The sequence below is a fragment of the Metopolophium dirhodum genome, chromosome 5 (genome assembly GCF_019925205.1).
Source record: "Metopolophium dirhodum isolate CAU chromosome 5, ASM1992520v1, whole genome shotgun sequence".
Lineage (NCBI taxonomy): Eukaryota > Metazoa > Arthropoda > Insecta > Hemiptera > Aphididae > Metopolophium > Metopolophium dirhodum.
Genome location: NC_083564.1, coordinates 24,267,684 through 24,295,057, shown reverse-complemented (window position 1 = coordinate 24,295,057; position 27,374 = coordinate 24,267,684). Strand labels below are relative to the sequence as shown.

The 27,374-nt window shown below is 27.0% G+C and overlaps 4 protein-coding genes across 5 annotated transcripts; 2 read left to right on the top strand and 2 right to left on the bottom strand.

Moving 5' to 3' along the window:
* Positions 1–155: 155 nt before the first annotated feature.
* Positions 156–5,535, top strand: LOC132944661 (contactin-1). The gene is made up of 6 exons (XM_061014131.1): positions 156–588; positions 824–1,099; positions 1,159–1,340; positions 1,989–2,118; positions 2,771–2,914; positions 4,785–5,535. The coding sequence occupies exons 1-6, from the start codon at positions 519–521 to the stop codon at positions 4,862–4,864; spliced, it is 882 nt and encodes a 293-aa protein (XP_060870114.1). The 5' UTR covers positions 156–518; the 3' UTR covers positions 4,865–5,535.
* A 2,764-nt stretch (positions 5,536–8,299) lies between these two features.
* On the bottom strand, positions 8,300–16,152 carry LOC132944660 (uncharacterized). 2 transcript variants are annotated; one of them, XM_061014130.1, is made up of 17 exons: positions 15,516–16,152; positions 14,304–14,573; positions 13,960–14,187; positions 13,610–13,816; positions 13,307–13,525; positions 13,041–13,234; positions 12,741–12,970; positions 12,539–12,669; positions 12,053–12,272; positions 11,344–11,495; positions 11,143–11,265; positions 10,922–11,049; positions 10,525–10,600; positions 10,308–10,451; positions 10,160–10,237; positions 9,874–10,086; positions 8,300–8,623 (listed from the first exon to the last, which is right to left on the bottom strand). In XM_061014130.1, the coding sequence occupies exons 1-17, from the start codon at positions 15,540–15,542 to the stop codon at positions 8,366–8,368; spliced, it is 2,898 nt and encodes a 965-aa protein (XP_060870113.1). In that variant the 5' UTR covers positions 15,543–16,152; the 3' UTR covers positions 8,300–8,365. The 2 variants fall into 2 exon arrangements, with proteins under 2 accessions (XP_060870113.1, XP_060870112.1); XM_061014129.1 differs by having other exon boundaries at positions 15,527–16,152.
* Positions 16,153–20,954: 4,802 nt separating this feature from the next.
* Positions 20,955–23,109, bottom strand: LOC132944628 (general transcription factor IIH subunit 2). The gene is made up of 2 exons (XM_061014081.1): positions 22,843–23,109; positions 20,955–22,161 (listed from the first exon to the last, which is right to left on the bottom strand). Exon 2 carries the CDS (start codon positions 22,147–22,149, stop codon positions 20,983–20,985), a length of 1,167 nt encoding a protein of 388 aa, XP_060870064.1. The 5' UTR covers positions 22,150–22,161; positions 22,843–23,109; the 3' UTR covers positions 20,955–20,982.
* A 469-nt stretch (positions 23,110–23,578) lies between these two features.
* On the top strand, positions 23,579–27,095 carry LOC132945495 (DNA fragmentation factor subunit alpha-like). Its single transcript, XM_061015265.1, has 4 exons — positions 23,579–23,955; positions 24,081–24,240; positions 24,838–24,999; positions 25,145–27,095. Exons 1-4 carry the CDS (start codon positions 23,850–23,852, stop codon positions 25,281–25,283), a joined length of 567 nt encoding a protein of 188 aa, XP_060871248.1. The 5' UTR covers positions 23,579–23,849; the 3' UTR covers positions 25,284–27,095.
* The last annotated feature ends 279 nt before the right edge of the window (positions 27,096–27,374 follow it).

Sequence of the window (27,374 nt, the reverse complement as noted above, 5' to 3'; positions counted from 1 at the left end):
AATAACAAATATAATAACATTACGATAATAATTGTCTCGTGAGTCGTGAATCTCACTTTTTATTGTGTACGGTTTTGATGCACTGATAATATATCGATAATAAATGTGTATAAGTTCAAACTATATTTTATTAATGTAATACTTATTGTAATGTACGCAGTGTACAATATTATTGTATATTATAATATCTAAACTTCTGAAATTGTAACTCTACTTAAAACTAAAATACTTATCACGGATACACGAATCACGACGAAAAATCTTTAGTTTTCTAATTTCTTAAAATGCTGTTTACTTTTTTCAAATGTCATCAAATTGATTTGTTATAATTACATGAATAATATACTTAGTTTATGATATATATATATATATATATAATATATGCAATGATTAGTGAGTCTTGTATATATGTATGTGTCACGTAGATGTCAAGTTAGTGAATTCACCTTAAAACTTGTTTCGTGAATAGGTAGAAGAAATTTTAAATTAATTTAAAGTTTCAAAATGCACATTTAAATATGATATACCATCGATCAAATGAATTAATTTGTGTTTGTGTATTTGCCGTTTCACTATATTCAATTCCATGTAAGTACCTTCCTGTCTTAAAAAAATATTTATCATATTGTCTACTGTGTTTTTAAAAACTTTTAGAATTAAGATTAACTGTTTTCTGAATACAGTCATTTAACGGATTTTAATTCTTCTAAAATTTTAAAATTGTTAAAAGCTCATAAGTATTTGATTTATGAGTAAGATTATAATATTAATGAGTAAATTAGAAATGAGTATTATTGCTTTTGTTTTTTATTTTTTTTTTCAGATACAAATGGGATAAATAACAATTATATTAAAATGTTTCCTAAAATTGGTGAAAATGTTACACTAAAATGTGGCAGCAATAATATAAAAAATTCTAATGTGTTGTGGCAAATGGATCATAAAGAATTACCTGGTCAAGCTAAAGTTATGGAAAATGGAGATCTGTTCATTTCATCATTTGATACATCTGATGCTGGTATCTATATTTGTGATTTAGCAGCTGCTAGTGGGTATGTTGGACATGCTCCACTGACACAATTTGAACTGAAACTAAAAAGTAAGTAAAATAGTAAATTGTATTTCTGAATTTACTGAAACGCATTTAAATTATTTCAGGTGTACCTGGATCCTTGATAGGTGTAAGAGTTATACCTAATACCGTATTAATGCTCATCACATGGAGAGAAATAGAAAACAATGATGGATCTCCTGTTAAGAATATAACCATTAGGTATAGAATTACAGATGATAGAATTTCAAGAGATGATTGGAGTGTTCTTCAAGTAAATCCATTTAAGGTAAACCCGTTTGTGGTTAGAACACTTTCTCATTTTGATACCATGTATAAATTACTTAATAATTAATATTTTTTAAATCATTAATTTCAACATTTGATAATTAATCTATTTTTGCACAACTCTTACTTTTCAGTCAATTTTGGAAATTAATTAAGACTAATATGTAAATATAATATAATTGGGTAGTATAAATACTAATATGTGAATTTTATTAAAAAATGGAAAAAAAGGTTTTTTTTAAATTAATCTAGGTACTTTGAGAGAAGGAATCTGTCTTTAAATTTTTTTATTTTAAAATAACTTATTATGCATAATTTATAAATTTTTATACAATTAACTAGACTCTCTGGTTACAACTAAATGCTATTTAGAGTACATTATAATATGAGGAAATATATAACTTTGTTTTATTTTATTAAATATAAATATTAAATTATAGATGTAAAAGTAAAACTGCAAACTATCGATAAAGTAAAATGTAAAACTGGGTGGGACAAGTTGTGTTCTTTTTAGTTTTATGGACAATCTATGAAAATTACACGGCTTGTATTAAATAGACATTTATCTATAAAAATAAAAACTTAAAATTATACAACCAATATTTTATTATTAAACATTTTATAATTCTTAGTTTTTTTTTTTTAATAGATTCACAAAGAAATTTATTCGTTACTTCCGAATACTTTATATAAAATTCAAATTTGGGCCACCAATGAAATAGGTGATGGGCCCAAAACCGAATTGACCACCAAAACATTAAGTGATATGACAGAATCTGGTAATATGCTGTTATAATTATTTATATTATTATTATACATAAATAGCTTTGATAATTTGGTATTGAACATTATATTTTATAAATTAACTTAAGAAAAATTATTTATATCTTTTAAACCTATAGAAATGTTTTAAATAATAATCTTAATGAAATTGTATGAATACTCTGATATAATCTGTTATTAATTATGCTATTGCCTACTGAAATTGTGCTAATTAAAACCATATTAATGAATTGGAGACCACATAAAATGCAGTAATTAAATATCTATTTTATAAGCCAAGACTTTATTCTACATCCTTAGAATTAAAAATATTCAACATTATTTCTCTTCACGTATTGCATGTATGTATATTAATGTTTGAATATAAATATAATATTAAGCTACCCAATCATGTACCGATATAATTGTTCCTAAATTAAGAACTGATCCAGCTCAATCGAGACCATATTATATATTTGTAAATTTCTGTATGAAATTTAAAATTAATCCACATAACTTTTATTTTCTCAATCATATAAAACAATTTGTTACTGTCATTATTTCTAATGTAATTACAGTTTTTACTATTATTATTGTAACCGCAATGTAATATTGTTGTTAGTTAGAAATAAATATTATTATTATTATTTTTATATTCTATGGTTTTAGAGTTGGAAAAACACCTATTAGAAGGCATTGATACATTTGATACCAGGGCATGGACATTTGCAGTAATTGTGATCATGAGTACATTTAGTATATTTGTAATAGCGTTGTGTTGTTTATTTGTCAAGGATCCTAGAGTACAGAAAAGTAAGTAAAATTAACTTCAAATATAGTTAGGCTAAACATTTTTTAATTAATTTAATAAACGATTAATAAATTGAAATTAATTTCTTTGACATAAAAAAATCAATACAATCAAAGTTTCATTTTTCAAGTAAACAAGTTACATACTCTTGTGTTATTCAGTTCATTTTGAATTTAGAGGTGTATGGAATTGGGTATCATTGGGACCCAAACAGTGCCTTTGACAAGAATTTGAAATCGAGGTGGAGAGAGGAATCATAGTAAAGGACGCCATACACTGCAGCGGTGGCGGTAAAATTATGCCCGGACTCATTTTGCCGTAACCGCTACCGCCAACCGCCACCGCTGCAGTGTGTGGGGACCTTAAAACAGAATACCAGAAAATACTTACAAAAAAATGATAATAACTAGGGGCCAGAATTATATTCTTTTAAAATAGCCAATGTAAGATGCTAATATTCTCTTAAAAAGTTGAAAATATTGTGTTCTGGTGTCATATTTGTACGACGGTCTGTTAATATATTTTCATACGTGCTAAATGAACGTTCGACGTCAACTGAAGTCACGGGGGGCATTTTGCAAATCAGTAATCATAGCCGGTGAAAAATTGTCTATAAGTTGAACTTCATTATTTCCATTCAAAACTTTAGCTACGTTTTTCATAATGATGAGTCCTTTATTTTTTTGTTGAAGTAGATCAATTTTTATTTTTATTTTATTTCTATTTTCTCCGGTTATTTTTTGAAGTTGACTAATTGTATTTTCAATTAGATTTATCGAATCAACAAGAGACACATTAGATTTTTCCAAACTTTTGATGGATGTTACGAGAACAAAAAAATGGGCCTTAATAAATATTAGATCGTTTTCTATGGTTTCTATGTCAAAAACTGTTTTACATTTAAGTACTGACTGACTGGGAGATTTTTTACTACTTAATTCTTCAACAACTTTTTTTAAACCTTGTAAATTAAACAAGTAACTAATGAAATATAATGAAACTATAATGTATACCTCGTCAACACTTACACCACACGCGACATTGCGACACTGCAGTGTTGTACCGTACATGTAGTAATAATCGAACGCCTGGAGCTAGCTATTTTTAAAGTGTAGTAATAATACCATTTCTTGTCGGGCATCGTTATTTTAGATAAGTCTCTTATCTACTACAGAATATTACAGTACATTACTAATTAAGGCATGCTATATGATGGTTGTAATACGTATATAATGTATCAATATCATATCACTATTATCGGACACATAATTTATATTATTTACGCCACTGCAACAAAAAATATCGAATGTCTTTACAAATTAATCGATATATTCTCAAATATTTTTTATTGTATGAAATATTCTTTTATCTTGAAATATTCTCAAATATGCTAAAAAAACTGTTGCCATTAATTAACCGGTTTCATGATTTGTAAAGATTTTGAACCCCTGTCTGACTGCATAGCCTCAAAAAAAATATGCAAAAGAATATAATTCCGGCCCCTAATTATAACATTAAAAATTGTCAGGGTGTTAATAACCATAGTTTTAAATAAACCCACAGTAAACTCTACTAATAATTTTTATTAAGGCTGTATCAATGAACTACATCAAATCTAATAAAATATATGGTTAATTAGAATTTTGTTTCTAAAATATTGGTATTATAATTTTCTTCAAACACCTAAAATCTTACATAATATTATGACTTATTAGTTATTATAGTAATGTAACACATTAACAAGTGTTTAATCTGTGTATTTCTAGTTTTACACAATGTTGAATTATTTGTCATGTATAACATCCCTCTCATAATTTATTTAATATTTATTTTATGTAACTATCTAACTAAGTGTTATTTGTTTCTAATTAGGATTGGAAAACAATGATGATGTTGAACGAATTGAGTTAATACCAAATATTACTATAAATCCTGGTTATTGTGAAACATAGCTAAGATTTGAATACACAGACACTAATTTTTGAGTCCGTGTGTAATCGAGTTGCTGTTGATTATTTAGCTCGATAAATTTTTTATGTTTTTTTAATTTTGACATTTTGTTTGATTTTTGTATCATATACATTGTATATTATACAAGTTATAATTAGATATTCACTATTTTCAAGGTGTTTTTTTAAGATAATATTACGATCTAAAACATAGATTAATTTCTGGTTGCATAAAACATTTAGGGCCGTTCTTACAATGTCTGGTAAAGTTTCGGTTAACGCTAATCAACTGATAACAGATTTTATTACCGACAGAATTCGGCCGGTTAAGTGTCAATTAACTTTAACCGGACATTGTTAGAACGGCTCTTAATGAATCAATGGTGAGCTTGGTTGGAGCTAGTGGTCCTTCAAACAAGATTTAGTGGCCCACGATTGGTCCATTAAATTTTTAGTGAACCATTAAATTTAATTAACTGTTTATGTAACCCAACATAAATATATTAGTACATTAAATATTAAAATATTTTATATTTTAATCTATGTCCAAATTGATATATCCATAGACCTATAAACTAATAGACAGAGCATTCCACTCCGCCCTGCCATCAATGCACGGGAATCATATAAGAGAAAGAAAGAAGAAGAAACGTAGAGAGAAAAGAGAGAAAGAACATAAAGGGGGGAATCATTGACGTATAAAACTAATACTATATTTTCCCCACGTTCTCTTTTACTCTATATCGTACCTATCTCTCTAAGCGCTGTCCATTAGTTTATAGGTCTATAGATATATTATTTTGTTTTGTATTTCTTATCAATTGTAAATTTTTTTATTTAGAAGTTACGTTACATTTGTGCTAAAAGTATCAAGTTATCTTATCTGGGATTTGATTTAGTACGAATTCTAAGTCATTCAATTTAATTAATGTCATGTTGATCTTATAGTATTTTTAAGAGGTGCTTTTAAGTGTAGGGTGCTTACTAAAACATAACAAAATAGTTAACAAACATATTATGTAGATATAGATTAAATTGTATTTTGATAGGCCACACAATATTAATTATTTCATATTATATTTATCCACAGGGTTAAGTAATTTCATTTTTAAGTAATATTTATATTGAACAACTATTAACATTTTCTATAGTTTACAAATATACATAATATGAAATATGATTATTTTTAAACATTTCATGTTATTGAGTGACTACAAAATTAATTTAATTTTTAACTGAAAAACAATTTATATTTTTATTAATTACTACCCTATTTGAATTGTTTAATCTATCTATCTTAATATTTCATTACTACTTATACAGTATACAAAATAAATCATTTATCAAATACTGTATAATAATCTTATAATAGTAAATTATTACCCTAACTAAATTCATATTTATGTGAGTATATCAAATGACATGCCAATTCCAAAAATTTCTGATAACTCATCATGATTTTATATTCAAATTCAAAACCTATTATTCATTAAGAGATTTGTATAATATCATAAGTTTGTTTTAATTTGAAATGCTTCTTATTATCATGTATAGAGGATTGAACTCGTGAATGCTTCCTTTTTTTTTATAAATTTGGCTAACGAAAAATTACTAGTCATTTTACACGACAAAACGAGGTTGTTATTACCTTAATTATAAGACTGCACGCTTTGATTTCCATTCTGCCATGCATTTGTTGTTTTATTCTAATGCACAACGGTAGCGATTGGTTTTATTGTGTGATTTAGGTTATATGTTTAATGTTGTATCTTCACTATCTTATTGTTAGCATAAATTTATATAAAATGTGTTTAATATATTTTAATATATTCATCACATGGTTAATTGAATCATAATAATAAAACATAGACATAATTACTATATATTCATATTAATTACAAATATATAGCAACAATTTTATTCTAAAATAATTTACTTTTTGAAGTATAACACATATTAAAATAATTAAAGCATGATATAGATCAGTGTAACTGTGTTAGATGTGTTTTAAATATGCAATCATATCAATTTTTGTAAATTAAAAGACTAGACACACTATATTAGAAAAAATTATACAAATTTAACCAAACATAATCATATATTTTTAATGAAAAAATATTTAGTTTTTCTTATAGAGAAACAATATACTTTAAACTTTAAAATAATGACCCAGTATTTTAAGCAAATTATGTTCACTTTTTAATCAATTACTTTGTTTATGCATTTAATTTTGTTTTTTGTTATTATTTTGTTATTATTTCATTATCTTCCAATACTTTACTTTTTATAATTACAATTAATGTTCCAGTTACATTTTTTTTTTTTTTATTGTTACCTAACTTTAATTTTACCAGACAAAAATAATACCATGATATAAATGTATTAAATGTAAATGTACTAAACCTTAGACCAGTAAATGTAATATGTGTCTGAACATAACATTAAATAAATAGTTCAATTTAGGGTATTTAATGGTAGATTGAATCAGTCGGTTGGTGTATGACCTTATTTCACAGTAATCAAATAGTAGTAAATATTTTTTAAAAAACGGTGCTACACCAAAATAATCATTCGCTACATTTATCATTCTTCTTTGTAATATTTGGGGAAAAACATTTAAGCGTATAAAATTGACTTGAATTCAAAATAAAAATATTTCAGGGTACAATACATTTTATTTATGTGAATTTGTATGGTTTATTTTTGACATGTATATTTTTTTTTTTTCTTAATGGTTGTATTACATTGATTATTGTCAAGTTAACCCATAGGATATATTCAGGTGCTTTATTTTTTTTTTTATCTAAAATGTGACTAGATATTAATTTTACTATTAATAATTATTTTAAGTCCGCTATAGTGATTTTTGTGAAGTATTTTGATCTTGTGTTAATTTTGTAAGTTTTTTTTTAAATAAACCAACATTTTTAAAAATATATTGTTTTGTTTATTTAGTATAATCTTTAATTTACATAATACCAAAAAAAAAAAGAGTGTTATACTGAACAATATCTGTTCTGAAACATTTTCTCGGTTTTCATAAAACTAGATATAATTTTGATAAATGTCAAACTGCTTATTAACAATTATGCATTATTGTGTTCTAGTTATATAACAAAGAAGTTAAAGACAATATAAACAATTGCAATCCTGAATTTGCTATTCCCTAGAGTTTACTTTAAGCATTGCTAAAATCAATGTTTATATTCTTTCACGTATAAGTGTAATATTCAAGACATTCTTGCTACAGTACACTTGATTAATTTTACAATTTAGAAAAGGTATACCTAAGGTTTATCAATCCACGAGCTAAGATTGGTACTATAAATATATTGTGGGTTGTGTAAATTGTAATGAAGGTCATACATAATAGTATTTCGCTCTACTATCAATTAATGTACTTTCAAATAGTAATAAAAGTAGTACAAATACCTTGAATATAATAAATATACATTTTATTAAAATAAATTATACACAAATAGAATAACAGAATCATAAGACACTTTAACGATTATCAAACATATTCAATAAGCTGTTTACAATTTCTTCTTGTTTAGACGTGAGTTGTTTGGTTTTCAACATATTATGCAAATGGTTATGTGTTGCTGCTAACATTTCAGAATAATTTGGAATGTCATTAGAATTACAAAATTTTTCCATCTCATTATGGATTACGTGTAGCTGAGAGTCAAACAAGTATGTTAAACCACTAATGTCTGAAGGCTCAAGCAAATTACACAAATTGCAAAACGATGCACAAAGCTAGAAAATTAAACCATATATTTAGATAATGTAGTGTTTAGTGTGTGCTGATTGGAAAAATAAAGTAAAATCTCATTAAGAGGATGTCAGCGCACTATTTGTTTTCTCTCTCTGGCTCACGCGCGATATAAACAAAATGCATTTAAGCATAATTGTTTTTTCTACGTTTTTAAGTAACCTTAAAGTAAAATCACTCATTACGAAAAAGAAAGAGAATATATATTTTTGAGGGAATGACTTATCGACTTGTCTAAATATTGTTTCAAAACAATTTAAACGTAGTTAAAATTTACAACAATTTTTTGTTTATTTTGAAAGTTGAATACAAAGTCAAATAACAGTAAAATATAAAATTGATATGTCATTCCCTCAAAAACATTATTCTCTATTTTTTTTTGTAATGGGTGATTTTACCCTAAGATTACTTAAAAACATAGAAAAAATGATTCTGCGTCAATGCGTTTTGTCTATGTTGCTCGTGGGCCAGAGAGAGAAAACAAACAGTGCGCTGACATCCTCTTAAGAGGATGCTGCTTCATCTGCCTGCGTTGTCTTTGTTTTACAAATGCATGTCAGTAATGAGTAAATTTTACTTTGTAAATAATCTATAAAACTCTAAAAAGTGTTCCTAATAAGCAGCGTCCACTGAATTTTAAAATTATCATCTTGCTTTACATAATTATATATAAAAAAATCTATGATATTCACTAGATAATAGGTAAATTCCCTCTAATAATAAATATAACCGAGTTAAATGGATTATTCAAAATTTACAATTTGTCATGTTATGGGATATGTTAAGGCAAAGAAACGCATACAGGCAGGTGTAGTGTCCTCTTAATACATTAAATTAAATTTTATAGTAATTTAAAATATCTAATAACTTCAAAGCAATTGCCCATTAGTTAATATCACTTTTCAAACAAACATGTATTAGCCATTCAATTTCAGTGGTATTTTGGTGTCTCGAATACGCTGCCGCACAAAATATTGATAATAACATGAACGTTATAAGATAAAACCTTGTTTTCAACACAAAAATGGCAGAAACTCAAAACCAATTCCAATCTTTGTTTATACATTTAAACTCAGTGACCATACCAAATTGTACAGTTAAACACCACCAGTCAAGCATTCTAGACCTTTTTTAAAATACGTAAAACATTTGACCCGCCGTCGTTGAACTCAGCAGACTTTATTCCGGTATTGAACGCTTTAGTGGGACGTTACTGTATTTATTTTGCACAAACCTGATTTATGAGTTTTTGTTGATGCTTGTATTCACAAATATGAGGTAAATTTTGTGCATTTTCAAAAGCATCAAACAGCCTGTGCCACATTTTAGAGTAATTATTACCATATAGGTCTCGACGATTATACATTAAAGATGAACAAGCCACATGCCTGACTTTAAAGTTACAGCAGTTTATAATTAATGTAGATAGTGTATTGAACACATTGTTCTGAAAATGCAATTTTAAACAATTAATATCGCACAATGTTGCACATTTGACTTTTTACATCTATATTTTTTACCTTTAACGTTTCTGGTAATTTTTGAATAGAGTTGGTTTGGTAGAGGACACCTAGAGAATTACAACTATTCCAACGATTCTATAACAGAATACAATTTTTTTAATTTAATTTAAAATGAGTACTTGCGATGAAATTGTTATCTACTAACTTTCATACTATCATTTCCATTGGCAATATTAATTAAGATATTTATGGAGTCTTCATATAGAGGGCCAAATTGCTGTCCGGTAACATCAGTGTGGTCAATTAATGACAGTAAGAGACCTAATGCCCTAGTACCACAAGCTCTACACTAAATATTAAAATAGATTAGACAATAATTACATAAATTATATAATATGTTACAATGTGTAAGCATTGATTACCGGTTTCCGATCAAGTGTTGATAGTGCCGCTTTGGCCAAGCATAATAATTTTTCATCTTCAATTTCATACAAATCCCTAAAATATGAAAATAATATATTTAATTGATAATAGTGATCATGAACTAATTTTGTACTTATTTATTGAACAACAGATTCTGAAGAAAGAGATATAAATTGTAGAATTTAGACAATTATAATAATCAGCCCAAAATTGAAGAAATATAATCAAAAGAAAGTAGTAATTAATTACCCATTAACCCTTACAAGTTTATTATAGGTGCTAGTTCAAATATTAATTATTTATTTAAACTTTAAACACCCATGATATTTGAAGCGTATAATAAATTATAATCGCCATTGTTAAATTATTTATTAGATAGATTTAATAGATGCTTACCAATTATCTACTAAGATTTCAGATAAGCAGTTTAATGTCCATGCTAGTTTTTCTTGAACTGAATTTATTTTATTTACTGATGAAACATAAAGCAAACCATCAATAGTGTGTCTTATATAAATTGGATTCTATAAAATTGTTTTAATTAAATTATAAATAACTAGGTACTAAAAGTAATATTTTTTAAAAATGAAAAATATGTCATATTGTTTTTAACTTACTTTTGATAGTTTTTCATACTTGATTAGTGTACCTAATGTTGCTATTGCAGCTGATTGGATATATTGATCTTCACAGGCAACAAACATATGTAATTCATCACAGTACGAATCAATTAATTCATCCTATATAAGTAATATTTTGTTAAATTTATTTAACTATATTTGATCAAAAACTTAAAAATAAATTGTTTATATTAATACTTCAAGCTCATTAAATAAATCTGATCCAATTGTTGATAAACTTTCAATAAGAATGGGCAGTGTTTGTGGATCTTTTTCTTCAAACATTTGTGGTATTAATTTTCGAAATATCAACTTCCATTTCTCTAACCTAGCAGATTTATAATCATCCCCTAATACATAAATTATATAAATTATACATTCTATTTAAATGATTAATTTATCTTATTGCAATAAGAAAAAAAATAGATTAATTAGCAAAATTGACTAATGTATACACCAGTGGTCGGGATGCTAATAGTTTTTTTGTAGCGCGCTAACGCTACAGCTACTCCCACAAAAACTAGCTCGCTATCGCTACTTTTAACGCTATTGTCTAAACTAGCGCGCTACTTTTTCATTATATTTTTAAAAACATTCTTATTGAAAACTAGTGTTTGTAGTTTGTACTGATTTGACATTTGGTCATTGGACAGGATCCAGGACAAAAACTTCACTAGTACACTCATCATTATCATATTATAAATAAACAAATATAATCATAATTGATATTTTAATAATCACCAATTACATTGTAGGTAGCGACAAAATAATGATAATTTTTGCAATGCAAACCATAAATGTTTAGCGCGCTATAGTATTTTGCTATCTAAGGCGTAATGTAGCAAAGCTACGTCAATCGCTACAATTAGCGCGCTACTCCCGACCACTAGTATACTTTACTATTTACCTTCCGACACCGCAGACATTTGTTTTAAGCATGACAAAATATTTTTACGCAATAAAGTTTGTTTAGTATATTTCATGTCTTCGATTGCAATATTAATTAACATTCTATTTTCAATCAAACCATTATAATGATAACAGTAGCTATTTAATATTTGCCAACATTGACGTCTTACAATCATCTGTGTATTGTCTTGGTCACTTTCTAGAAATAACTTAGTTTCCTGCAGACAGAAAAAAAATAAAAATTAGAATATCAACTATCCAAATAAACTCAGATCATTGATTTTCATAAATAAGTAATCAGAGGTAGATAATATTGTAGTTTAAAACAAAAATTGAAAAATGTACAACACTTTCTAGAACATTTATTTTTGATGACTTTCATTCCACAATTTTTTTCATTTAACTTTTATAAATTTATACATACAGTTATTTTTATAAGATCATAAAAACATATAGAGAATATATAGTTGGAATGTTTACTTACTTTAAATAAGTATAAACATAAATTTACAATTTCTGTTCTCTTTTCTATCAATAATTCTTTTTCAAATTCTGGAAGTTCCGAATTGAAAACAGATGACAGACAGCGGAAGACTCCTATTCTTAGATAATTGTCTATAAGTAAATATAAGTATTAATAAATAAAACAAAAATAATAAAAGTATATACATTATTATAACACTAACCACATGGTTCACATTTAGTATAAACAAGTATAGCGTCTAATACTGATTTAAGAAGACTTTTATTCAACCTTGTATATGGGGTATTAGAAATCACAGTTGAAAAACAATGTAAAAGTACAAGACGGACACTATGCGTTTCCATACTAAAATCTTTTAACAATGTATTATGCATTGTAATCATATAATCAGCAAGAGTTTCAGACCATGTTGTAAATGCACCCTTTTTCTCTCTTAAAAATATTAATAAATATATTAAAATTAACAACATATTATCAAGAATATGAAAAATAGGCTATTTACCTATATTGAGCTTGCGCAAAAAATATTTTTGATCCATTAAAAATAGATGTGATTGCAGTTATAATAGTTGCGCGTACTCTAGAAGAAGGTTCTCTTACTGAATTTCCTACATCCGAAATCAAACAATTTTGAATGTTCATGGGACCATCAATAATTGTGTACAAATACCCTAACAACATTTTTTTCTCAACTATCTGAAATCAAGTTGAGTATAACTACAATTATAGTTCTATAATTTAATAAGTAAATAAACATTTAAAACCTACGGTAAACATTTTTTTCATTATTTGTGCCGCTAACAACCGTATATCTAATGTTATAAATCCAATCATATTAGATGAACATTGTTCATCTTCAGAAAAATCTGAATCCCTTACATCCATCAACACTTCAGCATCTACTGAAATAGTAACAAATGTTGGTACTTTATTTTTGGATTCTGTAATTCTCTTTTTTTTTTGACGTCGTTTATTTGTCATATTAAACTAGAAATAAGAATTTTTATTATCTTGAATCTTTTTATCACACTGTAAAAACTTGATTTTTTAAACATTTTAAACTGAATTCACCGTAGGTACTATATCTAGTCTTGATGGATTTTCCCATTGTACGATAGGAGAGGGTTGCAAATCGTTAAGAAATTTTGATTGATCAAAAATCAAACCATACCTTAAATATACCAAAACAATTGGTAACAATTTGTTAAAATTATCATGAGTCCATTGTTTAGACTGATCGATAAGTTGTGACAAAATTTGTAATCCATATTTTAAAACCTAAAATTATTATAGTTTAATTTAAATATTCTTGTATTTAAAATTGTAAGTATTTTATTTTACAAGTTGTTTCATTTATTGATAAAATTTGTTTTTTAATCTAGATAAATATTATAATTTCTTATAATTATTAGAAAACATACTTCTTGACTATATGATTGCATATAATTCTTTTGATGTATTGACTGTTCCATAAATTTAATTATGTAGATTCCAATAGTATTGATGTGATCATAATCTTTTATAATAACTACAGTTGCTTCAAGTAACATTATGTATGTTAGTACGTCAATATTTGTCTGTGAATCTTCAGATTTGTTTTCAATTTTTTCTAATACTTGCAGTAATAAAGCCATTACATTAGAAATTATCTAAAATGGGTAATTTGTGTTTAACAGTTAACATTTTAATAGAAACAAATTAGTTTTAACCAAAACTTTAGATGATTTTGTTTTAAATAGATAGTCCAATGTAAATAATTTCTTACTTTATAATTGTTAATGTTTAAGTTTCTAAATGTTTGAATAGTACAGACATAAAAATTAAGAATTTCATTGATTTGTTCTGAATGTTGTACACGGGCTTTAAAATGAAAAATACACGACAGTGTCCAAGAAATTATATTTTTTAAAAGATTTTCTTCGCCAATGCCGAGTTTTGGTAATACTTTGCACAACAATTTACAGCATTTAACTACTAGATTGGTATCTGTAGGACTAATTTCTAAGCATACTTGAAATAAACATAGGATGTCATCCTGTAAAAAAAAAAAAATACAAGAAATATATATTTTAGTAGAATGCAGTTTGAAATTAATAAAATAGGGAAACAGACATGTATTATCTACATGTAAAATATAAATTACTTATTGAAATGACCACAGATTTTTACTAGCTCTCCATTTTCAATATTATTAAGCCATTAAAATAAAATTGTTTAGTGATCTATTTTGACCAAACTTTATGCACATTTATGATACTGAAATTAATATTGTATTTTAAGAATTCAATTCATATTGTAGTATAAGCATAGGCAACATTTTGAGGGAGGGGCTTGGAGATGATTAGCATCCCCTGTTTTGAAATTAGTACCCTCATAATTTATACCGTTTATGGACAAACTTGAAAAATAAGGGGCAGCAGCATAGTGCTGGTAGTCAGTTATTTCATTGAAATTACTCCTCTGGGTATAGGTAAGTAAATATAACAAGTGTATACTAATATTTTGATAGAAATGTTTGATGCTTGTTAGAATTTTCAATTTAATTTATATACAATACAGACGTACAGTGATATAGCCAGGGTTTCATGAATTCCATGAACATTGAAAAATTTTTTCAGCGTTCTGTGAATTATTTAGTAAGTAAGATATAACCATGTATTAAAATTGTAATTTTAATGAAGATTACTGCAAAAGCCTAAATTGCACCAGCCCAGCATACTAAGCGTATGTGGGATCCTAGTTAAACATCCCTTAGATAACAAATTATTAGCATACCCCCCACACAAAGCAAAATTCTGACTGCAACCACTGATACATTAGGATTAGGTTAACAATGAACGATACATGTGTATTTATAATAACCATTTAATACCAGTTGAATAAATGTTTGATTAGGTATACATTTTTGTTTTTCATACTCAACACAAACAACGTAGGTATTTGTATATTTTATTATATTTTGTACTATGTATATTACTCGAGTATTACTTGATTTTTCATCCATTGGGGCTTGAACACATTGTTAACTTTGTCCAAGCAAGTGCCCACATAACTTTCATTAGGCGTTTGTTGGTGATCTGCAATGGCTATCGCCAAAGTCGTCACCAAGTCTTTTATAATATATTCTTTGTTCATTGAAAACAAATTTATTAAGCAACCACGGCGGTAATATGGAATAAAATGAATGTATGAAGTAAACCGTTTTGACTGTTGTTGCCAATCTCTGGACTTTGAATGTAGAATGTAGATTGGAATATTATACAATTGTCGAGGTTGTCAGTTACTCGTTACTCAGATGTAGACACAGTCACCGCAGAGACACTATATAAGACTATAGACTGTACACCTTTAGTATTATAGCAAATAGCAATTAGCAAGCTAGTAGTTACAGCAGTCCGCGAGTAGCGATCGAGTACAAGCTCGAGAAACAACCCATAAAAAAAAGTTTAATGATACAAGTACACAAGTATACAACCACAGAGTAAACTATAAAGTGATCTTGGTCCGTGCCACGATTTAAGATATTATACTTTAGTACTTCACTAATTTATACCTATATATCTTAAATCATAGATAAGTATAATATTATAGTGGTCCGTGCAGTTTATACAAAAAATAGTAGTTTCTATCCATGAAGATAAGAGATAAGGAGACCAAACTCCGTATACAAAATATGGCCCGACCACGGACTAAGATATTATAATGTACAGGAAACGACAAAGTGGGCGGGTGACGGGGGACAGCCCGCAAAAGGTTCCTTTGTTCTCATCAACACGCATACTTGAATGTTTTCCGCGCTACCAGTGGTTTTATTTAGCGTCACATTTTGTATGTCGGTCTGTGTTTTATACAGATGGCGCTGTAAACTCTCAATTATGATTGCGACTCCCCCGCATTTGCCTCTTGAACAGTTGTAGTTGTACATACCACAGATTATATGAAAATCTGTGTACATACTTTCGAGGCCACTGACTGATGAGCTGCTCGTTCCCAGTTCATTATAATATCATAGTACACATTTAAATTAAATTTGAATTAAATTAAATTAAATTTGTCATGATAATTGATAGTATAGTAGACAGTCCGTGGGCCCGACAAAAGTCGCACGGTTATTCTGTCACCAGGAGCGCGTCGTTCGATAGCAGTGCCAAGTTTTACCACATATTATACGTACTTTACTATAAATGTACGATCTTTTTGATTTTTTTGAATTGGAATGAAATATAAATTATGATTTACTATTCATTACCTGGTCATGTTAAAGTATGCCTAAATATATAGTCAAAGTTCAAAAGTTATCGCTATAAAAAAAAGTTTAAAATTCACAACATTCTATAATGGACTACGGTCACGAGTCTAATTAATAATGACAAATGAAACATAAAATACATAGGTATTAGGTAGGTATGGTACATATAAAAATAATACATTAATTAAAGTTTTGACAACTTTCTACTACTCTTGGTTTTTTCCTTTTTTTTGTAGTTGCATTGTAGTTTGAATGTCTTAACAATAAAATGCATACGCATTGAAAATGATTATTCATAAATAAGGTTAAGATATTTTGTTTTCTTACTTTGGGTGCTTTAAACAAACTTTTACTTTTTAATCCAATTGTTTTTTTGTTGTTTGACATCTAAAGCATAACCAGTATTACACCCTGGTACAAAACAACAATCAACCATTTTTAATGTGTAGGAACAAAAATACAAAATACAAATTACTATTGTTTTATGTATAATTATTGTATTTAAATAAAAATAATAATAAAAATTATTTAAAACCTTATCATTGTATGCATTGTTTATTTATAAATTTAATATTTTGGTGAATTATAAATAATCATGTATGAATCATCCATGTCTATGTACAAGCCCGGATTAATGTCCAGGAGGGGCATGGCCCCCGGGCTTCGATATTTAGAATTTATTTAGGGGCCTCAGATTTGTCCATTACTTTTTTCATTATAGGCTATAACACTGCATAAATCACCTAAAAAATTCGATGATTATTTAGCGAGGAAAAAAGCTTGTAAACTATAATTTATAAATAAAGTGATACATTATTCATTATTTATTGCTATGTACCCAATACCTATATATATATTTATTATAACAGCTATTAGGTACTTAATATTAAATAATATAATAATTTTTTTTTTCGTACAGGGGTCTCATTTTAAACTTTGGCCCCTGTGCCTCAAAATGTCTTAATCCGGACTTGCCCATGTGTTTAATAGCTAATTATTATAATATATATTTTGTTTTTATTATTGAAACCAATTTTAACCGAGATCCCCTACTCTTGTATATATGTTTTGGATCTGATCTAGATCATACATTTGTAAGGAATAATAAAACAAGTTTAATACGAAAAACGTACATACTCCCTTTCATTTTCATATTTATTTTGTTATAAATTCACATTTGTATCATTGACCGGCGACAGCGATTGTTCACAAGATTCTTTCGTTTAACATTACAAAATCATGAAGAATTAATTATTATTTAAAATATAATACTATATTAATTATTATTATTATACACATTATTTCATTCCGAATTTGTGGTTACGAATGGTTACGAATTGATTACTAAACATTGGTACTATTTTGATTGCGATAAGTGCATTTCCCTTTAATTGGGGTGCTGGTGTAAACGTTACCGCAGCACCCCCGGGGGAAAAATGGATTTTCCGCGGTGGAAATCAAGTTACGAATTCCGAATTTGTGGTCACGAATGATTACGAATTGGTTATTAAGTACTAACTAATGATATAATTTACTTTGAAAATTCTAATAATATAGGGGTGCCAGGGTAACGTACCTTTTACCTAGTTTTTCTTTTATATTTTTCATTTGGCCTGCCCTAATAAAAGTGTCTAGTTTCGCCTACGACCATGCAACATATATTTATTTTGTGTATCACGTATTTCGAATCTTATATTCAAAATATATTTTATCAATAATGATCAAAGTAATTATTATGAACGATTCTGTTTTAGCAACTTTTGATTTTTCAAAATGTTTGTTTTACTGTGCTTTGTAAGAATGTAAAAAAAAAGCCAGGACAAACTTCGTTTTGAAGTTATTGATGAACAACATCAAAAACTTCATTTTTTTCGTAACACGAAAAAAAACACTTAGAATTGAATTTTTTTTCCAAACTGTGTTTTAGGGTGCTTTGTAAGAATTTGGTAAAAAAGCGTGAACATTTAATACAAGGCTCCTGATATATCGATCCAATAGCAGTTGAAAAATATTAAAAATACATAGGCACAATTTTTTTTTATAAGCATTTAAAGTTTAAATATTGATATAATTTATCAAATTTATAATTTAATAATTATTTAAATAATTATAATTGTCGAACTATAATAGTAATATACGGGAAGTTCTAATAATAAAAATAAAAATAATTTTTTAGTTAAAAATTTATAAAATGTTCAACTTTTATAGCTAAGGATTGAAAATTGAAAACAAGGTTACATGTAAATAAGTTATACATAAATTACTTTATTCACAATAATATCATCAAATATACTTGGTAATATCATAGGCTGACTGACCGTTTTCGCTCAGAATCGTTTTTTTTTATACAATGATATTATATCATTGAACTCAAATTTAACATCATCCATTACAGTGACCCACTTGTAACCTACATCCTCTTACCCACCTTTTTATCTATTTTATTTGAATGTCAATAAAATTTTATTTGTTAAGTAAAAAAGCTTGACAATTTAATACAGTCTGATATATTGTTACTTTAACAGTTGAATTTGTTTGTGTTATTTAAGTCTTCAACATCCTAAGAAAACAACTCAACTCTAGTAATAACACTTGATTATTTTATTTTATTTTTCGTTTTTTTCTTACATAATTATTCCGATATCATAATTGTTATTTTAATCATTGTAATAATAATTTATTCGAACGGTTATAATATAATTATTATATGACATTTAATTTGTAATAATTGTTACATATTTGTATACAATATACTATATATACTATATGTACACTAAATGGAATAACATTTGATTTAATTTTGATTTTTTTCTTATATATCTAGTTATTATTTATTCTGATATCGTAATAACTAGTATTTTTTATTGTACCTAAATAGTTCGATAATTCAAGTAATACGGCTTATTGAAGCGGTTTAGAGCAAAACTACCTATCATAAAAATTGTAGAGAAGAACTTTTTTAACAATCGTAAGAAGCCCAATCTACGATATTTTAATTAATTAGTTGAATACCATGCGATATATTAGACGGTTGTAATACGATAGCAGACAAAATATGACATAAAAACATGGTTTCGTAATTCCAGTAATACGTCCAAATAAGAACATAAAATAACTATTGTGGCTTGGCGTGGCGCGTTGGCTGCTACCAGTCGCGGAATACGACTGGGAGTAAGTAACGGCCACATCTACTAGCTCCCGGATGGGTGACCACCCGGGTTTATAGTAGTTAAAAACCTTTCCACACATACACGTGTTTGCTACCTACCGTAACAACCGTTAAAACAATCGTAAAATCAATCTACCGTATCAATCTTACCCCTACCACAGTTCATAACCACTACAACAGCTAATGGCCAGTCGCCGGGCTTAAGTTCAATAAAAAAAAAAAAAAATAAATATCAAAAACTGTGTTTTATACTTTTATATTTTTAGTTGCGACATAATTTATAACATGATTACATTTACTCCTTACAATTTTTTAATACATATTTGTTCCTTCGAACATATTATTAATTGTCTGCAATACACAGAGAGAAATTTAACAACTAAACATTCTTTCTTCAAAAAATTATTCTTTTCCTTATTCATATATTTTTTTTGACCAACACTGGTTTTAAACTTTTGAATAACCATTTGTTTTTAAAATGTAGATAAAATATTATATTATTATTTTATGTTTGCTTGGGTCTTTGAACGAATACAAGAATCATTAAGTGACCGGTAACTTATTTCTTATTGTTCAGTGACTCAGTGTTATCACTTATTAGTTTCAATGCAAATACGAATATTTATCAACTTATCCCGATTTAATAATACATTCCCAACTATGATGAAATAAACATTTTTTTTACTAGGAATTTAACTATCCATACATTTTATATTAAATATAGTTAATAATCAAATTATTGTTACACCTATACATAATAACTTAATTAGGTATTATAATTTGTGTGTTCATTTAGAGTATCAAAAATAAATCAAATTAAAAATTTTTGTTTCAGTTCTTTTCTATTTTTAATCATTTTTAATTGTACACATAAACTAAAATAATTTAATAGGAATAATGCCTAAAAATATATAAAATAAAATCAATTAATTATTGATGCTCTTAAATTGTTTAGTTTATGCACAAAGTAATGCATTAGTAAAAAAAAACACCAAATGTTTTAACATACAATTATTGTTTTGTATATTATCTTTTTTCATCTCGTTTAACTGCACAGCCTGGACATACATGTAATGTATTATGCACATAAATGTCACAGCCGTCACAGTAATGTTTTTTACAAGATTCACAAAAGTACACATTTTCAGCAGGGACCTTTATTCTCTTTCTGCATCCATAGCAGTAGGCACTAGAACCTTCTTCAAGCTCAATTTTTATAAATGGCTTAATAGGAACCAAGTGATGTAATGATCTAGCAAGATGTAAAGAAGACACGAGTATGAGACCACAGCACTTGCACTCCACAGGTAATTCACAATACTTGCTGTTACATTGTGGGCAAAAGAAACCTTTTGCGTTTAATTTGCCACCCTCTGCTAAATGACAGGAGCAAGTGGTGAATGGTGGCTTTTGTTCTAACTCTTGAGGAAAACCCATTTTCACACATGATGCATCAACTGAATTTGGAAGAGGAACAGGTTCCACTAACGACCAAAGAATGTGCTTAAAATGTACATCGTCTACAATTACATTATGTTTGCCTTTAGTTTCATTGCACAAATGTCGAAACATCCGTACTTCAGCAGCCAAGTGTATCATTGAAACTCTAATATTATGGGTTTTAAGCATTTCTATAGAAGTATTTATTTCTCCTGGGTCGCACGAGCTCAAACTAGATCCAATAATAAGTATTTCTTTACTAGTATGGGAAGGCAACATTTTCATAACTGACAATGCAATTTCTAAAGAGTTTTGCACAGACATCAATCCGTTGCAATAATTAAAATCTCCAAAGGTTTTTTTCAATTCTTCAAGATGATATTTTCTATTGCCAGACAATTCAGATATACGCTCTGCAGATGAATTTCTTGTAGTTATCAGACCAAGTTGACTAATTGGGTTTTGATCAAAATAATCTTGAATGAAATCCTGAAGCAATTTGTAAGTACACAATTGTCTAGTAGGTTTTAAATCCTTTTCAACCATTGAATTGGAACTATCTACAATAACAAACAAATGTCGCATCATGCCCAGGCGGACATTAGGCTGCCGAGTTGCCAGTAACCGCTTAGATTTTTCAATTATCTCTTTAACCGACCATTCAACATTTCCTCCTTCATCTTCTTTCACTTCTTCCCATGTTTTTTCGTAACCGCCTTCCCAGCGATATTCTTTTACTTCAGTTTCATCCATTTCAAAAATCTTCTAAAAATGATATAAATAAAATGAATTAGATATGCATTTTAAAATTTTTTTTTATGCTTCAATGTATCAATCTTATAATAGCATTTATAATTATTTGCAATACTTATTAAAAAAATTGTCTTCAAAGAATTTAAAAGACCCAAAAGCCAGAGTTCAACCTAAATTATATTGTATTAAAAGCTAAAATAATAACAATATTTATATTATATAACACATTAAGAATAGTACCCAATTCAATTATTTTTTAAAGAACAAAAATTAAATACCTAAAAAATACTAGGTACCTAACTTTACCACATAATTTATATTATAAATTAACTAATTATAATATCTTATGCTACCATTGGTAATTAGGACAAAAAAGGAATAAAATTAAAAATTAAAAATTAGATCTTTCACTGAAATTATATTTTCAAAAGCCAATTAAACTAAAAACTCGTAATATAAATACTATACAAAATGTCATAAACATTATATTCTATTATGCAGGATGATTTTTTTAATAGTAACAATCATTAATTTGGAATATTAAGAAAATACTTTTTGAGATAATGAGAGATTACTGTTAAAAAAAATCACACAGAATAAGAAAGAAAAATAAGAAAAATTCATTATTTACATATTCATATAAATTTTTACTTTCTGAAATTTGATTAATTCATTTTTAACTAATATACTTACAGACAGCACAAATTAAATTAAAATATTATTGCTCAACACAATACGAAATAAATGTTGTATATTTTTTTTTTAAGTCAACTAGGTACCTAAATGTTTATTAATTAAAAAGTATTTTAAACAAAATCTAAATTAAATAATTATTTTTTAATGATACTTTAAGCAAATTCACTTTTATAAGTAAGAAGGAATGGCAAACATCCGTAAAGCTATAAAGCTAAGAAAAGAGTAAACAGTCAACTACGAAATGAAAAACTAAAAAGTTAACATAAAACAGAAGTCTTACGTTATCAATATAAAAAACAAAACATTATCTTTACCGAAATATTTATGAGCTCTTTGAAGGAAACCATGAATGGGGTTAACTTTAGCCAGTAATTTAGTCAGTACTTTAGTCCACTTCGACCATAATTCGCAAACCAAACTGCTGATAAGAATTCACATAGAACCACGGACTAAAATATAATGGACTGGAAACGACACGGTAGGCGGGTGACGGGGGACAGCCCGCAAAAGGTTCCTCTGTTATCATCAACACTCATAATTTAATGTTTTCAGCGCTACAAGTGGTTTTATTTAACGTCACATTTTGTATCTCAGTCCGTGTTTTATACAGATGGCGCTGTAAACTCTCAATTATGATTGCGACCCTCCACATTTGCCTCTTGTACATACTTTTGGGGCCACTGATAAGCTGCTCGTTCCCAGTCCATTATATCTTAGTCCGTGGTCCGTGCATAGAACATATACACAGATATTGAGAATTGAGATAATAATATGTACAAGAGTACCTACATAAGTCATAGATAATTGTCAAGACTATCGAGTATTGACCGAGAAGACGTAGGACCTATAAAATTTAGCAAGAAGTTTGTTTATTGTAAATATTTCAGCGGGTATATCGCTTGTTTAATTCAATATTCATAGGGCATAGATACTAGATACTCGGTAGAAGGTAGGAATCAGAAACTTCAAACTTGTTTTGTTTTGCATTGAATTATTAATTTAAAATGGCTAGTGAAGAATACTCTGGTAAACCATACAAAATAATTGATTCTAAACGCGAACACAAAATTGGTATTGTAGCAACTTCATTGTCTGATTTTATGACTAAAGGTAAAAATATTTTTGTAATGTAATGAATGTATGCATTTTATATTTTTACTAATTCTAAAAAATTAAAGTACATTAAACAATATTGAAAATAGTTTTTAGTTTTACAATATTATACCTTTGTTTAGCTCAACAAAAACTTGATATAAATGAAAATGAACCCATTAAAGTCGTTCTTGAATCTGATGGCACTGAAATTGATGAGGAAGACTATTTTGACACTTTGGAAACAAATACATTAATTATGATTTTAAAATCTGACCAAAAATGGAGTCCATATGATATAAGGTAGAACAATTTATTAAAGTTTTTATTTTATTTACTACTAGACAGCTGTTCTTCATTTTATAGTATTAGATGTATACGATATGGAATGTAAATTTGATACATTATGTTCTTCTAAATAATCTGGTTGGCAATATAACTACTTCTTAAAATTGGGTGGATATGTGGCTCTTCAAAAAGGTTGCAGGAACTGTAATTTCATCCTTTGAACACTGCTTTTTCTCAAATATAATATAACAAATAATACATATTATTGTGTAATATAATATGTATTTATTGATTATTGACAACTATTAGCCACCAATAATATTATTATCAACAATGTTGAACATTTTTTTTTAAGTGATGTCAAGAAATATGATTTGTATAGTACATTTTATAGTACATTTTTTATATGGTTATCTAGTAGGCATCTAGAGAATCTATTTCTAGGTAATCTAGAGGTAAGAACTATTCAATTTATGTCTGAAGTAGTTGTGTTCCTAGCTCTACCTTAAATGTTATGTTTTCCCTCCACTGAGTGGACTAATAACTGAAGTAAAATACTTTTTACATTTTTTTTATGCTACCAAATGTCTCTATACATTTTTTTTTTTTAAGCTTTAAATTTGCAGACGATCAAATTGATGGCACACAGAGTTTAAACAGTTTGATTCGACGTCTGCAAAACGATATAGGTCAAATAGCATTCTTGAGTGGTTGCGATCTTGAACTTTTATCTGATATGGATCCAGAAAGTTTGGTTGATTTGGCGTTTGACAGGTAGGTAATATTATTTAATCCATCAATTAAAAACCAATTATATTTTCCTAAATTAATAGAATTCAGACTTATTATATTTTACTTAGTCTTGAAAGTTATAATATAACACACTTTAGTTTTGTTCTAATATCCTACGTTTTTATAGGTCATTTCTAGATCAAGTTAAAGAAGCTAGTGGACGGTTTCTTTATGAAAAACGTGAAGCTCAAGATGCAATAAATTTGCTCAAACTCTACCATGCCTCGACAATCGGGCAAAATTCAACCAAGAAAAGTAAAGTTTAATACTTAATTAATAAAAATATTACATTATTAAATTCATTTTACAACCACAACACTTAGTATGTCAAAAATTAAAAAAAGAAAGTTTTAAGTTATTCTATCACTGTAAAACTATTATAAATAAATTAAATAGTTACTTTTTTAGTCATTAGGTTAGTTTTGTTTGGTTGATAAGCACTATACAAAATTTGAAAAAATTTGAATACAGAGAAAAGTTGTATTCTTATTCTATTTTGTGTATAATTTGTGTGTTTGATTAGTGTTATTTTAAAAACTACCTATGATGATCATGTCTTACAGCTAATAGATATTAGATTTCATTCAACTGTACTATTGTTTTAGTTATTAAATTAAGAAATAAGAAATGTATCAAAATATTTTAAATGCATTAGTTGATAAAATAAAGTATTACAGAATAATTAACTTAACTATATGAATATACATATATAAATCAACATTAAATTGAATGAATTATTCAAAACAATTTTTTTTATAAAATATTTTTTAACGTCCAACTAAGTAACAAAAGTTTTTATAAATTAATAAAATTAATAATTTATTTGCTTAGACCATTGACAGTCCATGTAAACACATTATTTTTACATTTTCATAAAATGCCCATATTACTAATTTAATCAAGTTGTATTTGTGCTATTTTGAGTCGAAGCAAAATCTTAGCGAAGCTATACTATTTTTCAGTAAAAACATTAATAAATACAATAAAATTAACAATGTTATAATGTAATAAATTCGAAGAATTTAACTAAATAATATATTTTATTGTCTCTAATATCCAAATATAAAAATTTCAATAAATAATATCAAATACCATTATCAATATTAAGTTGATAAATGTAAACTATTATTTTAAAGCATTGTTCCTAATTTAGTTTATTTTAAAACAAATTATATTTATCCTGACAAAAAATAGATTATGAAAACCCCTAACATTATGTTAAAATAAGTCTATAAAAATTTAATTTAAAAAGAAAGATGCAACCATGGAAATTTAGATTTGTTTTACTCTAATAGTAAATTTGTTACATAAAGCTAGTATAAAAACATTTAAATATGATTAAATGATATATTACCATCAACAAATGCATTTAAAAATAACTTTTAAGTGTTTGAATTTTTCTAATTGTGTAACTCTTGACTTGACTGTTTTATATTTTTATATTGTGTTTTTTTATCATCTTCTAGTTTATATGACAGATCTATCCTTTTAATAATCACAAATATATCTGAACTATAAAGCAACTTAAAATATTTTAATTTAAAATTAATATATAATTGTTTTTTATTTTTGATTGCTTTATAATTATTCCAAAAAATTAGGCGGAAGCGTTTTCTTTAATGTTATCAAAAATATGTCGAAGCACCTTATTATGTTGTGTTTTCTCTATTTAATATTGAAATTAAATTTAGTAGTAACGTTAAGTATTGGACCATTGTTTAATAAGGGTAATTATGAGTTAATGTTAAGAATGAAATTGTATTCAATTTTTGTTTTGTATGTGTAATAGAATTTACACATATATATTTTTTTTAAGCACTGCCATAGGTATTGAAACTAGAAATGTAATTTACTTCAAACAATTTGGGTATATATAAAATATCCTCTTAATAGCTAAAATTGTAAATGTATTAGTGGTTTAAAACTTTAAAATGCACAAATCATATTATAATCTTAAAATTGTAATCATTAATTATTTTAACTATTAACTTATTTAGTGCACAATTTATTATGTATTAAAATATTAAGCTAATAAAATTGATGTGTGGATAATAAAATAGGACTGGCAGTCAAAATAATTATTAATTTGTGTTTTATTTTTAATATAGATCAATATATTAGTTAATATCAATTATCGGTAGTTGTCTGGCACATTAAATTGTTTTTCTATATGGGGGCCAAACATGCATTTATAATATCTTAATGTCTAACTGTGAATTTGTTGTTTTGCTTGTGATTATGATTATATTATAATAATTTATTATCAACCCAATAATCATTACAGTTTGATATATAGGTACTAATGATTATTACCAGGCAGTAGCATGCTGAACATTTCAAAATCAAAAAGTTAAGGT